At 42.5% G+C, this 12,593-nt stretch overlaps 1 protein-coding gene across 1 annotated transcript; it reads left to right on the top strand.

Moving 5' to 3' along the window:
• Positions 1 to 533: 533 nt before the first annotated feature.
• Positions 534 to 7,604, top strand: LOC112226149 (protein Tob2). Its single transcript, XM_024390441.1, has 2 exons — positions 534 to 728; positions 2,589 to 7,604. The coding sequence occupies exon 2, from the start codon at positions 2,855 to 2,857 to the stop codon at positions 4,073 to 4,075; it is 1,221 nt and encodes a 406-aa protein (XP_024246209.1). The 5' UTR covers positions 534 to 728; positions 2,589 to 2,854; the 3' UTR covers positions 4,076 to 7,604.
• Positions 7,605 to 12,593: the final 4,989 nt, after the last annotated feature.

Raw genomic sequence — 12,593 nt, 5'->3', positions numbered from 1 at the left:
CAACTCCTGCCAAACGTCATATCACTTACTTGCTGACTGGACAACCTTTACAGCCCAATAAAATACGGGTCCTCCCACTTCTCAGCCAATAGGGACTCTGTTGCTATCACCGCTTATATTTTTAGCAATGGCACAGTACTTACTTGGAGTTACACATATCCGTTCGCCAACTAAACTAGGATTTCGCTTTCTGGTTTTGCAGAACCATTGATGTAATTGTATGTCTCATAGGAGGGGAAAAATAAAGAAAATGCATTTTATTGTTTACCATCGTTGTTCATACCAATATGTTCAATCATATCGACCAGGATTTGCAATCCTCAATAACCCGTAGCCTATTTCATATGATTTACTTATTTTGAAACTATAGGCTTATTACTGAAAGTCGACTATTCTCTCCTAGGTGTGTATGAATTTATTTGATAGTATACATTACAATAGTATCAAGAAAGTAGTCCCTATTCAGACCAACGTCACAAAATAGGGGGTGTGTGCGAAATGGTCCTGTATAAAGGCGCAAGGTTGTCAAACAGTAAAGTTTTCTCGGGCAGTTGCAGACAATCTGTTTATGGTGGAAATGGAGCACGTATGAAGAGAGTACATTTCAATACCCATTTAACACACCACATATCTGCCTCTAAACAACTACTTTGAAAAGCCACATCACCTTCAAATGCAATGTAAAATATGGGAATTAAAACCGCAGGAACTGAACACAAGCTGCATTAGTAAGTATACACAGCGTCCGCATATAAACATGTATGGCATTGACATACATTTTTATGTATCTGCCATAACCGTACATTTGGCTAGATAGTGCATCCTCATGATTTAATAAAAAATGCTTTAGGACTCTCAAAATATGCCCTGCCTTTTGAGAATCGGACTCTAATTGGTTCAGTCATCCATTTTAGATTCTGTTTTTATTTTTAGACAGAACCACTCAAACTCGTATCGAGATGTATTTATTATTCTCATATACAGCTGATAATTTCTTCCTGTTTTCGGGCAGGACCAATTTATTATTGAGCCGTTGTAGTTCTGCTCATCGGTCGACATAATGACATGAGACTGCAACATTCACCACTTAATCTCCTTATAATTTATTTACAGTGCCAATTTAAGATCTTCCAGTTTGTTAGAATAATAGTATCATATGTGTCTTTTTTGGTGAAAGGTGGAATTGTCATCATGTAGAGAAGCAGGTATTGGACCTTTGGGATAGGCTTCACCACGGCCATTCAAAGCCATATAGGCTACTGTCATTGCACACCATCACTATTGCTTTACTGTATGTTGCCTATTGTTTTGCTTGAGTTAACGAAGTTTGCCTACAAATTGTAGACATGGTTTTCACACCCCTTATCATCAACATCCAGGGTTGCTTCTTTTTCTCTTTAATCTATTATTTATTATTAGGCTACCTGCCCATAAATTATTTAGGGGAATGTGTTCTGTTACTATACACAAGTATAGTATTCACTTGCATAAGCTTGCTACATTGTTACAATGAGTGGACAGATGTGTGCTTTATGGTGGTGATGATGCACTGTGAACATGTCAACAATCAGATTAGGTCATGTAACCTACTGTTGGATTGTGTAGTCTATTTAGTAGTAGGACACAACTATGACAAACGAACATGTTTATGGTTGAATAATGTTGCATTAACTAATACAGTATATGCATTATAGGTCAATTGTCAACATTAAACAACTAGGATCCATTTTGATACATGACCGGTTTTACTGTGTACTGTACATAAAGTCTCAGCTGCATACTTTGTAGGGAAGAAATGGATTGATATTGGATATGACTATGGTGGTTAATGCTTTTCGAAGATGTACTGTAAACTTGATTATTATTGGTTTAAATGTAGTGAAAGTTTGTCTGCTATATTCCAAACATCTCCTATTGAACAGTTTCACACCTCTCCAAATTAGTTTCTAAATAGATTTAACACAAGTAAAGATGACAAGGGAAGTCAGGTTGTGTATTGTCTTGTTCTTGTCCATCTTCTAGCCATCGACGCAATGTTCTGCCTGCAAACAGAGTAGCTATATCTCATATCAATAATGATTTTTTTTTTGCTCAACCTAATCTGATTCACAATATAACATTCATTGTCCTTGATGCATACATTATAACCATGTTCTCATAGATCAAGTATACAGTTAAATTTAGCTTGCTGGGTAATCCTGGCTGCTGGGCAATGTTTATGGTGCGTAGGTGGACTGTGTTGCACGTGTTGTGATGACGTTAATAGTGCTGCATGGTGGGAAATGGTGTCCTTTATGCACTGTAGCCTGTACCGTGCCATTTACAGTATGCAAAACATGCCTACATGTGAACTGTACACCCACAGCCTACTCTTGATTTGGAACTTTCTCTAATTGTGTAATCCTGAGTAGTGAAGCATCCGGCAGAAGCAGATTATCATGGCTTTCTGCTTCAATCACTGCATCTGTTACACCCCCTCCACGTTGGCTGGCTAACCTATTCACTCGCTCATTATCCCTTCTGTTCAGCCTATTTGGTCTGCCTTTTACTTTCCTAGACCTAACACCATGTTTTTATTTTTCCACCAGTTGGACTCCTCATCTCGTTACCTGCCAAGTCTTGTTACTTGTCAACTGAAAACAACTGTTTGGACTAGTTTTTGGCCTCCTGGTCACCAAGTCTGTCCATGTTGATCACCCAGGAAGAGATTTAAAGATTCTGCAGGATTTCAATTTACCTGCAGTACATGTAGTGGAGAAGAAAACATCAGACTTCTACAAGCCAGAGAACTGTTCCAGTATTGTCTCATTTTGGGCTTGATTTGAATACCTGGCTATCCAGACCAGGTACAGTCATGCAGCTAGAGGTAAAGGTAGCTCTGAATTTCATTGTGTCCTACCTGTACAACAAACTGCCCCGTCGTCGTGCTGACCTCTTCGGGGAGGAGTTGGAGCAGATACTGTTGTCGCGCTATGAAGGCCACTGGTACCCTGAAGCTCCTCTGCGGGGCTCTGCCTTCCGCTGCTTGCACCTAGGGGCCCCTAGTGACCCAGTGGTGGAGCTAGCTGCCAGGAGAAGTGGACTGGACACAGAGGAAGTGCGTGCCAATGTCCCCCCTGAGTTGAGTGTGTGGATCGACCCCTATGAAGTGTCCTACCAAATCGGGGAGAAGGGAGCCGTTAAGGTCCTGTACTTGGAGGATCCATCCGGCTTAGGTGGAGAAGGCGAAATGGTGGAAGTAGTTAGTGGAGTGAGTAAAGGGGACTTGGAGGTAGAGGAGGCCAAGAGCTTAGGGTTCAACCCTGATGCCCAGGTGTTTGTTCCAATTGGAGCCCAGATATCTCCAGTTCTGCTTCCTTCCCTCTCCAGCACACCCACACCCCTCTCGGCCTCATCCTGCCCAGGGATTTTCAGCTATCCCAGCTCCAGCACACCCACGAACCCAACTGCCCACTCCTCTAACACATCCACACCTTCCCCTCCAAGTGGGGGACTCCCTTACCCCCCCTCTCAGCAGCCAACGGCTGCCCTGCCCAGCACCCGTCCACCGCTGCAGCCCATCACCTTCACCACGGCCAGTTTCGCCGCAACCAAATTTGGCTCCACCAAGATGAAGAAGTGTGGCGGTTCCGGATCGGCTGGCGGCTCGGGTGTAGGCGTGCCCCCGCCACAGAGGATGCTCGCCCGTTCCCCCACCAACATCTCTCCCCCAGGGCTGCTTAAACACAAGCCCCTCTCAGTCTCCCTGCAATCCCTGGGGGCTCAGATCCCCAGCCAGCTCTCCCCCAATGCCAAAGAGTTTGTTTACCCGGCATCCCCAGGGCCCCTATACTTTGACAACGATGCTCCGCTCATACTTTCACACTCAAGCCCCTTCCAGCACCCTCACCCCACCCACTCCCACCCCTCATTTGACCCATTCTCCAACCCCCAACCTGGTCCAGCTGTTGGTGCCATTGGTGGTAGCAGCGGTGGGATTTCTTACATGGAGAAGCCCTCATTTGTGGAAGGTATAGGGGGGTATAACCTGCAATATCCCAGCCAGGCCTTCCAGCCGGTGGTGCTGGCCAACTAAGCCTTTCTTATGAGTATTTCTGTTGCAGCAGTAGGGCAGTAATGCTCAAGTATTTTTTGGGAAAATTGTTCTTACTGATACTACATCGTATAATTTGTTTTATTACTACTACAACCTCCACTATATATTTCAATATGATTATTTCCATATCATTTAATATTCTGTTTTTTTGTTGTGGATTTTGATTTCAGTTTCTCTAACCAGAGGAGTAACCAGCCTCCTATTGCACAGACGTTTTCATTGAATGTTCAGCAGAGTAAAATGCCCTTCAGCTTTGGTCTATTGACAGCAGTATGATAGTTATATTTTGCACTCCACTGTCACGCTGTGAAAAAGGACCAATGTCCTGTAAGATGGCTTTGGAAAGCTTAGCGCTTTGCAATCTGCTCGGCCTTAGTTACCAAAAATGCACAGAGGGGTTTGTGTGGGTTTGGTGAGGTCTTATTCATGCTAACAAGTGTTTAATGTTCTGTGGCTTCTTGGTCATTGTGAATATAGTGGGCCTGTTACTAGAGCCTTGAAACATATCACACACACCATGTCTGAATCGGTTTGGTGCAAGGGATCAGTATTTGCCATTCATCAGCTCTGAAATGTGTTCATGGACATGCTAAGAAAGGGAGCCTGTGTGTAGTGTCTTGGCAATAGGGGGGGTTTAATGTGCAGGGTATGAGGAAATGGATCTGTCATGACAGGAAGAATTACTGCCAGGGAGGTCAGCGAACCTTGGTGAAAGTGAGGCAAGTTGATCTTTGTCTTCGGATATGACTACTAATCTCCATCACACACACGCACAGGCACATAGAATCTGTCAGCAGTGTGTGAAGGTGAACGGGCATTGTTGGAGGGGAATAGGATGCTGCTATGCAATGGGGATTGTGATGAATGGCTTAGCGGGACTTTGACTATGAAGGAGAGGTCTTACTCTGCAGGGAAAAGAGGACAGGGAGGGAATAAGGAGAGGGGAAATGGATGGCAAGGCAGGGGCATCGATGATGTTTTAACAGCTTTTGGCATCTTGGATGCAATGGCTTTAGACTGACACTTCAAAACCCAGAGCACGTTTCTGTAGAACTTTAGTGGCGTTGCAGCCAAAGGCCCACGCTAGGTCCCCTGCTCTTTAATCCCTTAATTATCTCTGTTCCAGTTGCTGCTCCAGTGGGAGACCAGCATCATATAATGAGATGTTTTCCTTTTCAATTTCCAGGACTATGAATGTTAACTAAACCTGTGTTTTTGTCACTTTATGATGCCATGTCAGATCATTCTCATATTGATGGTGGTGATACTCTGTCTCCATATAGGTAATAGAGGGGGCAGTAATTGTCACCAGGGTTCAGGCAGCCTCCTAACCCCACCTTTCTTTTTGAGCCATCCAGCCCTTCATATTATTGGACTATAGATGCCATGTGACCCCCCCCCATGATGTTACAGCTGCATCTGCTAAGAAATGTTGGTTCTGTTCCAATGAGATTTGGATTTGGATAGCAGGGGGAGTGTCCCTAGCCATCATCTGAATGTTTTCTAGATTGTGCCCATAAACATCTGTGTATAAGCTAACATAAATACTCTTAACTTGTGCTCACACTGGTAATTGCTGTGATAGTCGGTCATATGCGTGTCATTCAAACTGTTTATTTGTCTTTGCGTCCAGGGGTTGGGTTGGGAGGGTTGGGTCGGATCTCTTTATAAATGTAATGGTTGGGAGGGAAAGGGTCGTTTTTACATTTGTAATTTATTTAAAATTTTCTATATTTTTCCTATGTTTTTTCAAAAGTAATGAAGTACTTTTGTAAATTTGAGAAGTTATAACAGTAGGAATATGTATATATTTCTTATGTTCAGGTTTCCTTTGTTTAGTTATGTGCTGAAGTTATTACAAAGATAACTAAAGATATATGCAAGTTGGGAATAAATAAAGATGTATAAAATAAAGTATTGAATGTGGATTGTACCTTGTACAGAATTTGTCCAATAAAAGACAGGTAAATGTCATTTGTTAAATTGGGTTTTTGAGGAGCTTCAGAGAGGAATGTTTACAATGGGTGGATAGAGAGTCCGACAGCGTCATTCTCAGTCTGTTTCTAAGGGCAGTCTGATAACTTGTGTAAGATTTCTGTTCCTTCATAGTTTATACACTTAAACCAAAAAATCTCCACATTTAAACCAAATCCCCTTAGTAGTGCTCATATCTTACTAATTGTGTCCCTTATTCATTCATATTCCATCTACATATTGTCCAGTGCCATTAATCTTTGCTTTATACCACTAACCTTATTTGTGTGACTGAACAGTCCTACTGTGACTGAATTGGCTGCCAATTTCATTCTCTCACAAAGACTGAGGGAAAGTAACAAAAAAAACGTTCCTGCAGTCTAATCCTTGATGAGTATTCACCTCGCATCCATATGGTAACATTCCCCTGCTCCCCCTACTATAGCCATAACTAAGACTATCTTTACTCACACTGACCCTGGTCCAGTGCAATGTGTAACTAACGCCATATTCTAGACCACAATTGTGGGAGGGTCTTAGCCCTTTTCAACCACAAATATTCCAATCCATTTCATCAAGCGTTTTAAGCAGGTTTAGGAGGAGGATAGTCATTGAATGTGCTGTGATTATGATCAGTGACTGGTCAATCCTGGTGGTGAACAGCCTAGTGATGGAGCTATTTTTGTGTTTGTTCATGTTGATTCAGTGAGATTTTTGGTTTCCAAAATCCCTACAAGCATCCCAAAGTGCTGCCTTCCCCCATTGCTTAAATAATGGTCAGATTACTCTTGGTAATCGGATGTGTGCTGTATTTAATTCCCTGTGCCTGCAAAGCGGGTCTGGAGGTTTGAGTGGTGGCTTGGAGGCCATGTTGCGGTCACTGACCGCTTGCCAATGGGAAGGCCAGAGGACTGTGACGTTTGAGGGATGGGAGCTGCTCTACTTGAAGTTCTGATGACTATAGGAAGACAATAGATATTGTTTCACATTGGCTTTTTGGTCACAGGATGGACAGTGTTTTGTTGTGGTATAGTGGTTGGCTGTTGGTATATGTCTTGCGTTTTAAAAATTAGTAACAGATTACACTATCCTCCATGTAATTAAAAAGTTGTATTTTAAATCCACACTAAAAGCAGGCTGTTCTATCACAAGGATTGATTCAAAGTGAGAAACAGAGTTTTGTATTGTCTTTTGCTTATCTATCTACATGTGTATTTTATTTAGCACTTTGGACTATTTTGTTGTAATAAAGAAGTATTTTCTATTTAACACTTAAGAATAACTGGATATAATTGAAAAAGTAATATATTAATATAGTACTTTCTTTTTTGCCTGTATTTTGTTATCGTTTTCCTATTTTGTATCTGATCTGTACACCCTGTAGATGTGTATGAACCTTTCACTACTGAAATGCAATGACCTGTTTTCTGTGCTCCCCCATGGGAATGGGGACTTACTACTGCACTTTCTTATTGTATCAGATTCTTTTTTAAGTTTGTAATAAAACAATTGCAAAAATAAGCATGGAAAATAATACAATTCTCTTGTCATTTTTGTCTGTTAATCAAATGTGACAAATCCTGGCAAAATAATTATTACAAAATAATTTAGAATAGTGTTTGATGGCCTAGTTGTGATCAGGAATTCTAGTATTTATGTTCCCCTGCGGTATAAAAAGCCCTCACAAGGTTGTAGAAAATAAACATGTATTTCATAGCATTGCAATACATTCTAATATTGATTAATAATAATTCAACCCAGATATGAAAATCTCAAATAGCTCATCTCACAAACTCTTCTACTTACACAGCAGACAAATATGACCTAATTTCATCACCTCGAAAATATGGCCGGTGCATTATTTTGACTGTTAGTATATCTGTCAGATGTTTGCATGACTCCCTGTTGTGAATCCACTGGGCTCTGCTCTCCTATGGCGTGTCGATGTTTGGCATTAACATGCTTGGTCAGCTACTCCTTGTGGCTCCCTTTTATCTCCTCACCACATCTCATTCCCCTCCAACACCCTCTCATCTCCGCTCTGTTCTCTCACCAAATCCCTATTTTTCCCCTTAACCTTTCCGCTCTCTATCCCATCACATTTCCCCACTCGTCCCTCACCACCCCTCTCCTCTATCCCCCCTTGTCTTTGAGGCTGTGTTTATGCAACACTGCTTCCCTGTGTGTGGATGTGATCATTACGCAACATCTCATACTCCATTGGAATACTAATGAAGATGAGGTAGGGGGATAGGCAGAGCAGAAACAGAGGACCTCAAATCTCTGTTTTTGTGTGTCAATGTGTGGGTGTCTATGTGCGTGTGTGATAGACAGACAGCGCATGTGTTTGTGTGCATGAGGCAAGAAGAGTGATCTGCTCCCTTTGTCTCCCAGCATCACAATGTGCATCCTGTCAGTGTTGGTCAAAAACACTTATTTTTGTCGATTGTTCAGGCAAGGTCAAGGCAAGGGCTCACCTTTCATTGAATTCCACTTCATTAATATGCATGATACATATCCCATACATGGGTACATACAGATTAAAAAACACAACAGGAAATGCATCTTAAATTAAAAGAGAAGGGAAAAGATGCACTTGACGGGCAAAGTTTGTTTATCCTATCAGGAGTGTTATAGCTGTTAAGAGACGGTTGTCATTTTTTTGACTGTTTTCTACATACAAAGAGGCTATTCTTTTAGGATGACCTTGGCTGTTTGTGTTGTGAAGGGCTGTTTCAGCCTGTAGTCGGTTTACTATGCCGATCTGGTAGGAAGTAACTGTAATTGTATTCATGAACCATGTAAAAAGGAATAATTCAGTCCCCACCACCTCATTGAGAAGACTTCATTATCCTGAAACAAGTGTAACATAAGGAACCAAAAACAAACATCTGAAATCACAAAAAGCTAACTTCCAGTTCATTTCAAAATAAATATTTAGTATTTTACAAGATGTTTCAAATGAAAATAAAATAAATCATTTGTAACCTTGTGACTGCCCAAGATCAAACGCTACAACAGTAAAGGTGGAGCTAAAAACAGCAAGTACATTACATGACCAAAAGTATGTGGACACCGGCTCATCAATCATCTCATTCCAAAATCATGGGCATTAATCTGGAGTTGGTGCTATAACAGCCTTCACTCTTCTGGGAAGGCTTTCCACTAGATGTTGGAACATTGCTGCGGGGACTTGCTTCCATTCAGCCACAAGAGCATTAGTGAGGTCGTCACTGATGTTGGATGATTAGGCCTGGCTTGCAGTCTGCGTCCCAATTCATCTCAAAGGTGTTCGATGGAGTTGAGGACAGGTTTCTTTGCAGGCCAGTCAAGTTCTTCCACACCGATCTCGACAAACCATTTCTGTATGGACTTCGCTTTGTGCGCAGGGACATTGTCATGCTGAAACAGGAAAGGGCCTTCTCCAAACTGTTGCCAAAAAGTTGGAAGCACAGAATTGTCTAGAATGTCATTGTATGCTGTAGCATTAAGATTTCCCTTCACTGGAACTAAAGGGCCTAGCCCGAACCATGAAAAACAGCCCCAGACCATTATTCCTCCTCCACCAAACTTTACAATTGGCACTATGCATTGGGGCAGGTAGCGTTCTCCTAGCATCCAACAAATCCAGATTTGTCTGTCGGACTGCCAGATGGTGAAGCATGATTCATCACTCCAGAGAACACATTTCCCCTGCTTCAAAGTCCAATTGCTGGGCGCTTTACACCACTCCAGCTGACGCATGGGGATCTTGGGCTTGTGTGTGGCTGCTCGGCCATGGAAACCTACTTAATGGAGCTTCTGACGAACAGTTATTGTGCTGACGTTGCTTCCAGAGGCAGTTTCGAACTCTGTAGTGAGCGTTGCAATCAAGGACAGATGATTTGTACACTACAGCAATCTGCGGTCCCGTTCTGTGAGCTTGTGCGGCCTACCACTTTGCGGCTGAGCCGTTGTTGCTTCTAGATGTTTCCACTTCACAATAACAGCAGTTACAGTTGACCAGGGCAGCTCTAGCAGAGAGGAATTTGACGAACTGACTTGTTAGAAAGGTGCCATCCTATTAAGGTGCCACATTGAAAGTCACTGAGCTCTTCAATAGGGCCATTCTACTGCCAAGGTTTGTCTATGGAGATTGCATGGCTGCATGCTCGATTTTATACACCTGTCAGCAACGGGTGTGGCTGAAATAGCCCGAATCCCCTAATTTTAAGGGGTGTCCACATACTTATGCATATACAGTGCATTTGGAAAGTGTTCAAACCCCTTCCCTTTTCCACATTTTGTTACGTTTCAGCCTTATTCCAAAACTGATTAAAAAAGAAATCCTCATCAGTCTACACACGATACCCCATAATGAGGGTGCAAAAACAATTAGTCTATCTCTAATAATTTAATAACAAGGAGATGGGTACATGTACTAGTTCCAGAAAATAATATATATTTACAAAATTACCAAGTAGGTGACCTGGAAGGCAAGACAAATCAAAGTGACATATTCATGTAAAAAATGGTCTGATATTAAACTCTTGGTTCAGACCTCTATGAGATATGGTACACAAACGGTGAATCCAATACAATTCTCTTCTCAATAATAGATTATCAGTATCAATTCAATTGAATTGCACATGATTTGGAAAGGCACACACCTGTCTATATAAGGTCCCACAGTTGAAAGTGTATGTCAGAGCAAAGACCAAGCCATGAGTTCGAAGGAATTGTCCGTAGAGCTCCGAGACAGGATTGTGTCGAGGCACAGATCTTTGGAAGGGTACCAAAAAATGTTTGCAGAATTGAAGGTCCCCAAGAACACAGTGGCCTCCATAATTCTTAAATTGAAGAAATTTGGAACCACTAAGACTCTGGCCGCCCAGCCAAACTGAACAATCGGGAAAGAAGGGCCTTGATCAGGGAGGTGACCAAGTACCCGATGAGAACTCTGACAGAGCTCCAGAGTTCCTCTGTGGAGATGGGAGAACCATCTCTGCAGCACTCCACCAATCAGGCCTTTATGATAGAGTGGCCAGATGGAAGCCACTCCTCACTTAAAGGCACATGACAGCCCACTTGGAGTTTGCCAAAAGGCACGAAAGGACTCTCAGACCATGAGAAACCTGATTCTCTGGTCTGATGAAACCAAGATTGAACTATTTGGCCTGAATGCCAAGCGTCACGCCTGGAGGAAACCTGGCACCATCCCTACGGTGAAGCATGGTGGTGGCAGCGTCATGCTGTGGGGATGTTTTTCAGCATCAGTGACTGAGAGACTAATCAGGACCAAGGGAAAAATAAACGGAGCAAAGTACAGAGAGATCCTTGAGGAAAACCTGCTCCAGAGCGCTCAGGACCTCAGACTGGGGCAAAGGTTCACCTTCCAACAGGACAACGACCCTAAGCACACATCCAAAATGTTCAAAGACCCCAGTCACCCAAGTCATAAACTGTTTTCTCTGCTACTGCACGGCAAGCGGTACCGGAGCACCAAGTCTAGGACCAACAAGCTCCTTAACAGCTTCTAACCCCAAGCCATAAGACTGCTAAACAATTAATCAAACGGCCACCGGACATTGACACCCCCCATCCCTCCACTTGTTTTTTACACTGTTGCTACACTGTTTATTATAGTCACTTCACCCCTACCTACATGTACAAATGACCTCGATTAACCTGCACATTGACTCGATACCGGTACCCTCTGTATATGGGGCGGCAGGTAGTCTAGTGGTTAGAGCATTGGGCCAGTAACCGAACGGTTGCTGGATCGAATCCCTGAGCTAACAAGGTAAAAATATGTCGTTCTGCCCCTGAGCAAGTCCGTCAGTTCCCCGTGCGCCGAAAACATGGATGTCGATTAAGGCAGTACCCCGCACCTCTCTGATTCAGAGGGGTTGGGTTAAATGCGGAAGACACATTTCAGTTGAAGTCATTCAGTTTTACAACTGGTTATCCCCCTTTAAGACAATGCAGGAGTGGCAGCGGGACAAGTCCTTGAGTGGCCCAGCCAGAGCCTGGACTTGAACCCGACCAAACATCTCTAGAGAGACCTGAAAATAGCTGTGCAGTGATGCTCCCCCATCCAACCTTTGCAGAGAAAAATTGGAGAAACTCCCCAAATTCAGGTGTGTGTAGCGTCATACCCAAGAAGACGTGAGGCTGTGATTGCTGCTAAAGGTGCTTCAACAAAGTACTAAGTAAAGGGTCTGAATACTTCTTAAAATGTTTATACATGTGCAAATTGTTATAAAAACCTGTTTTTGCTTTGTCATGTAGATTGAAGAGGAATTTCTACAAAGAAAATGAACAGGTTGGGATAACTTGGAGTTTAATTTCTACATACAAACTGGCTTCGATCCAGCTTTAACTTCATATCATACTAAAATGACTATCATACCTAAATGGTCTATCGATCTGACAAGATTCTGCACCAAGCTTAAAATCACTGTTAAAACAACTATATGCCTAAGCATAAAAGATAAGAATGTCAGCGCAATGCAATGCCTTCCATTGAAACAAATTCAGTAAA

Source organism: Oncorhynchus tshawytscha, linkage group LG27, assembly GCF_018296145.1.
Source record: "Oncorhynchus tshawytscha isolate Ot180627B linkage group LG27, Otsh_v2.0, whole genome shotgun sequence".
Classification (NCBI taxonomy): Eukaryota; Metazoa; Chordata; class Actinopteri; order Salmoniformes; family Salmonidae; genus Oncorhynchus; species Oncorhynchus tshawytscha.
Note: the sequence above shows the minus strand (reverse complement) of the source record. Positions and strands in the feature narration are given on the sequence as shown.

What these genes read in the sequence shown, in the direction of transcription:
- LOC112226149 (XM_024390441.1), top strand. Translation starts at nt 2,855, where the DNA reads ATGCAGCTAGAGGTAAAGGTAGCTCTGAATTTCATTGTGTCCTACCTG.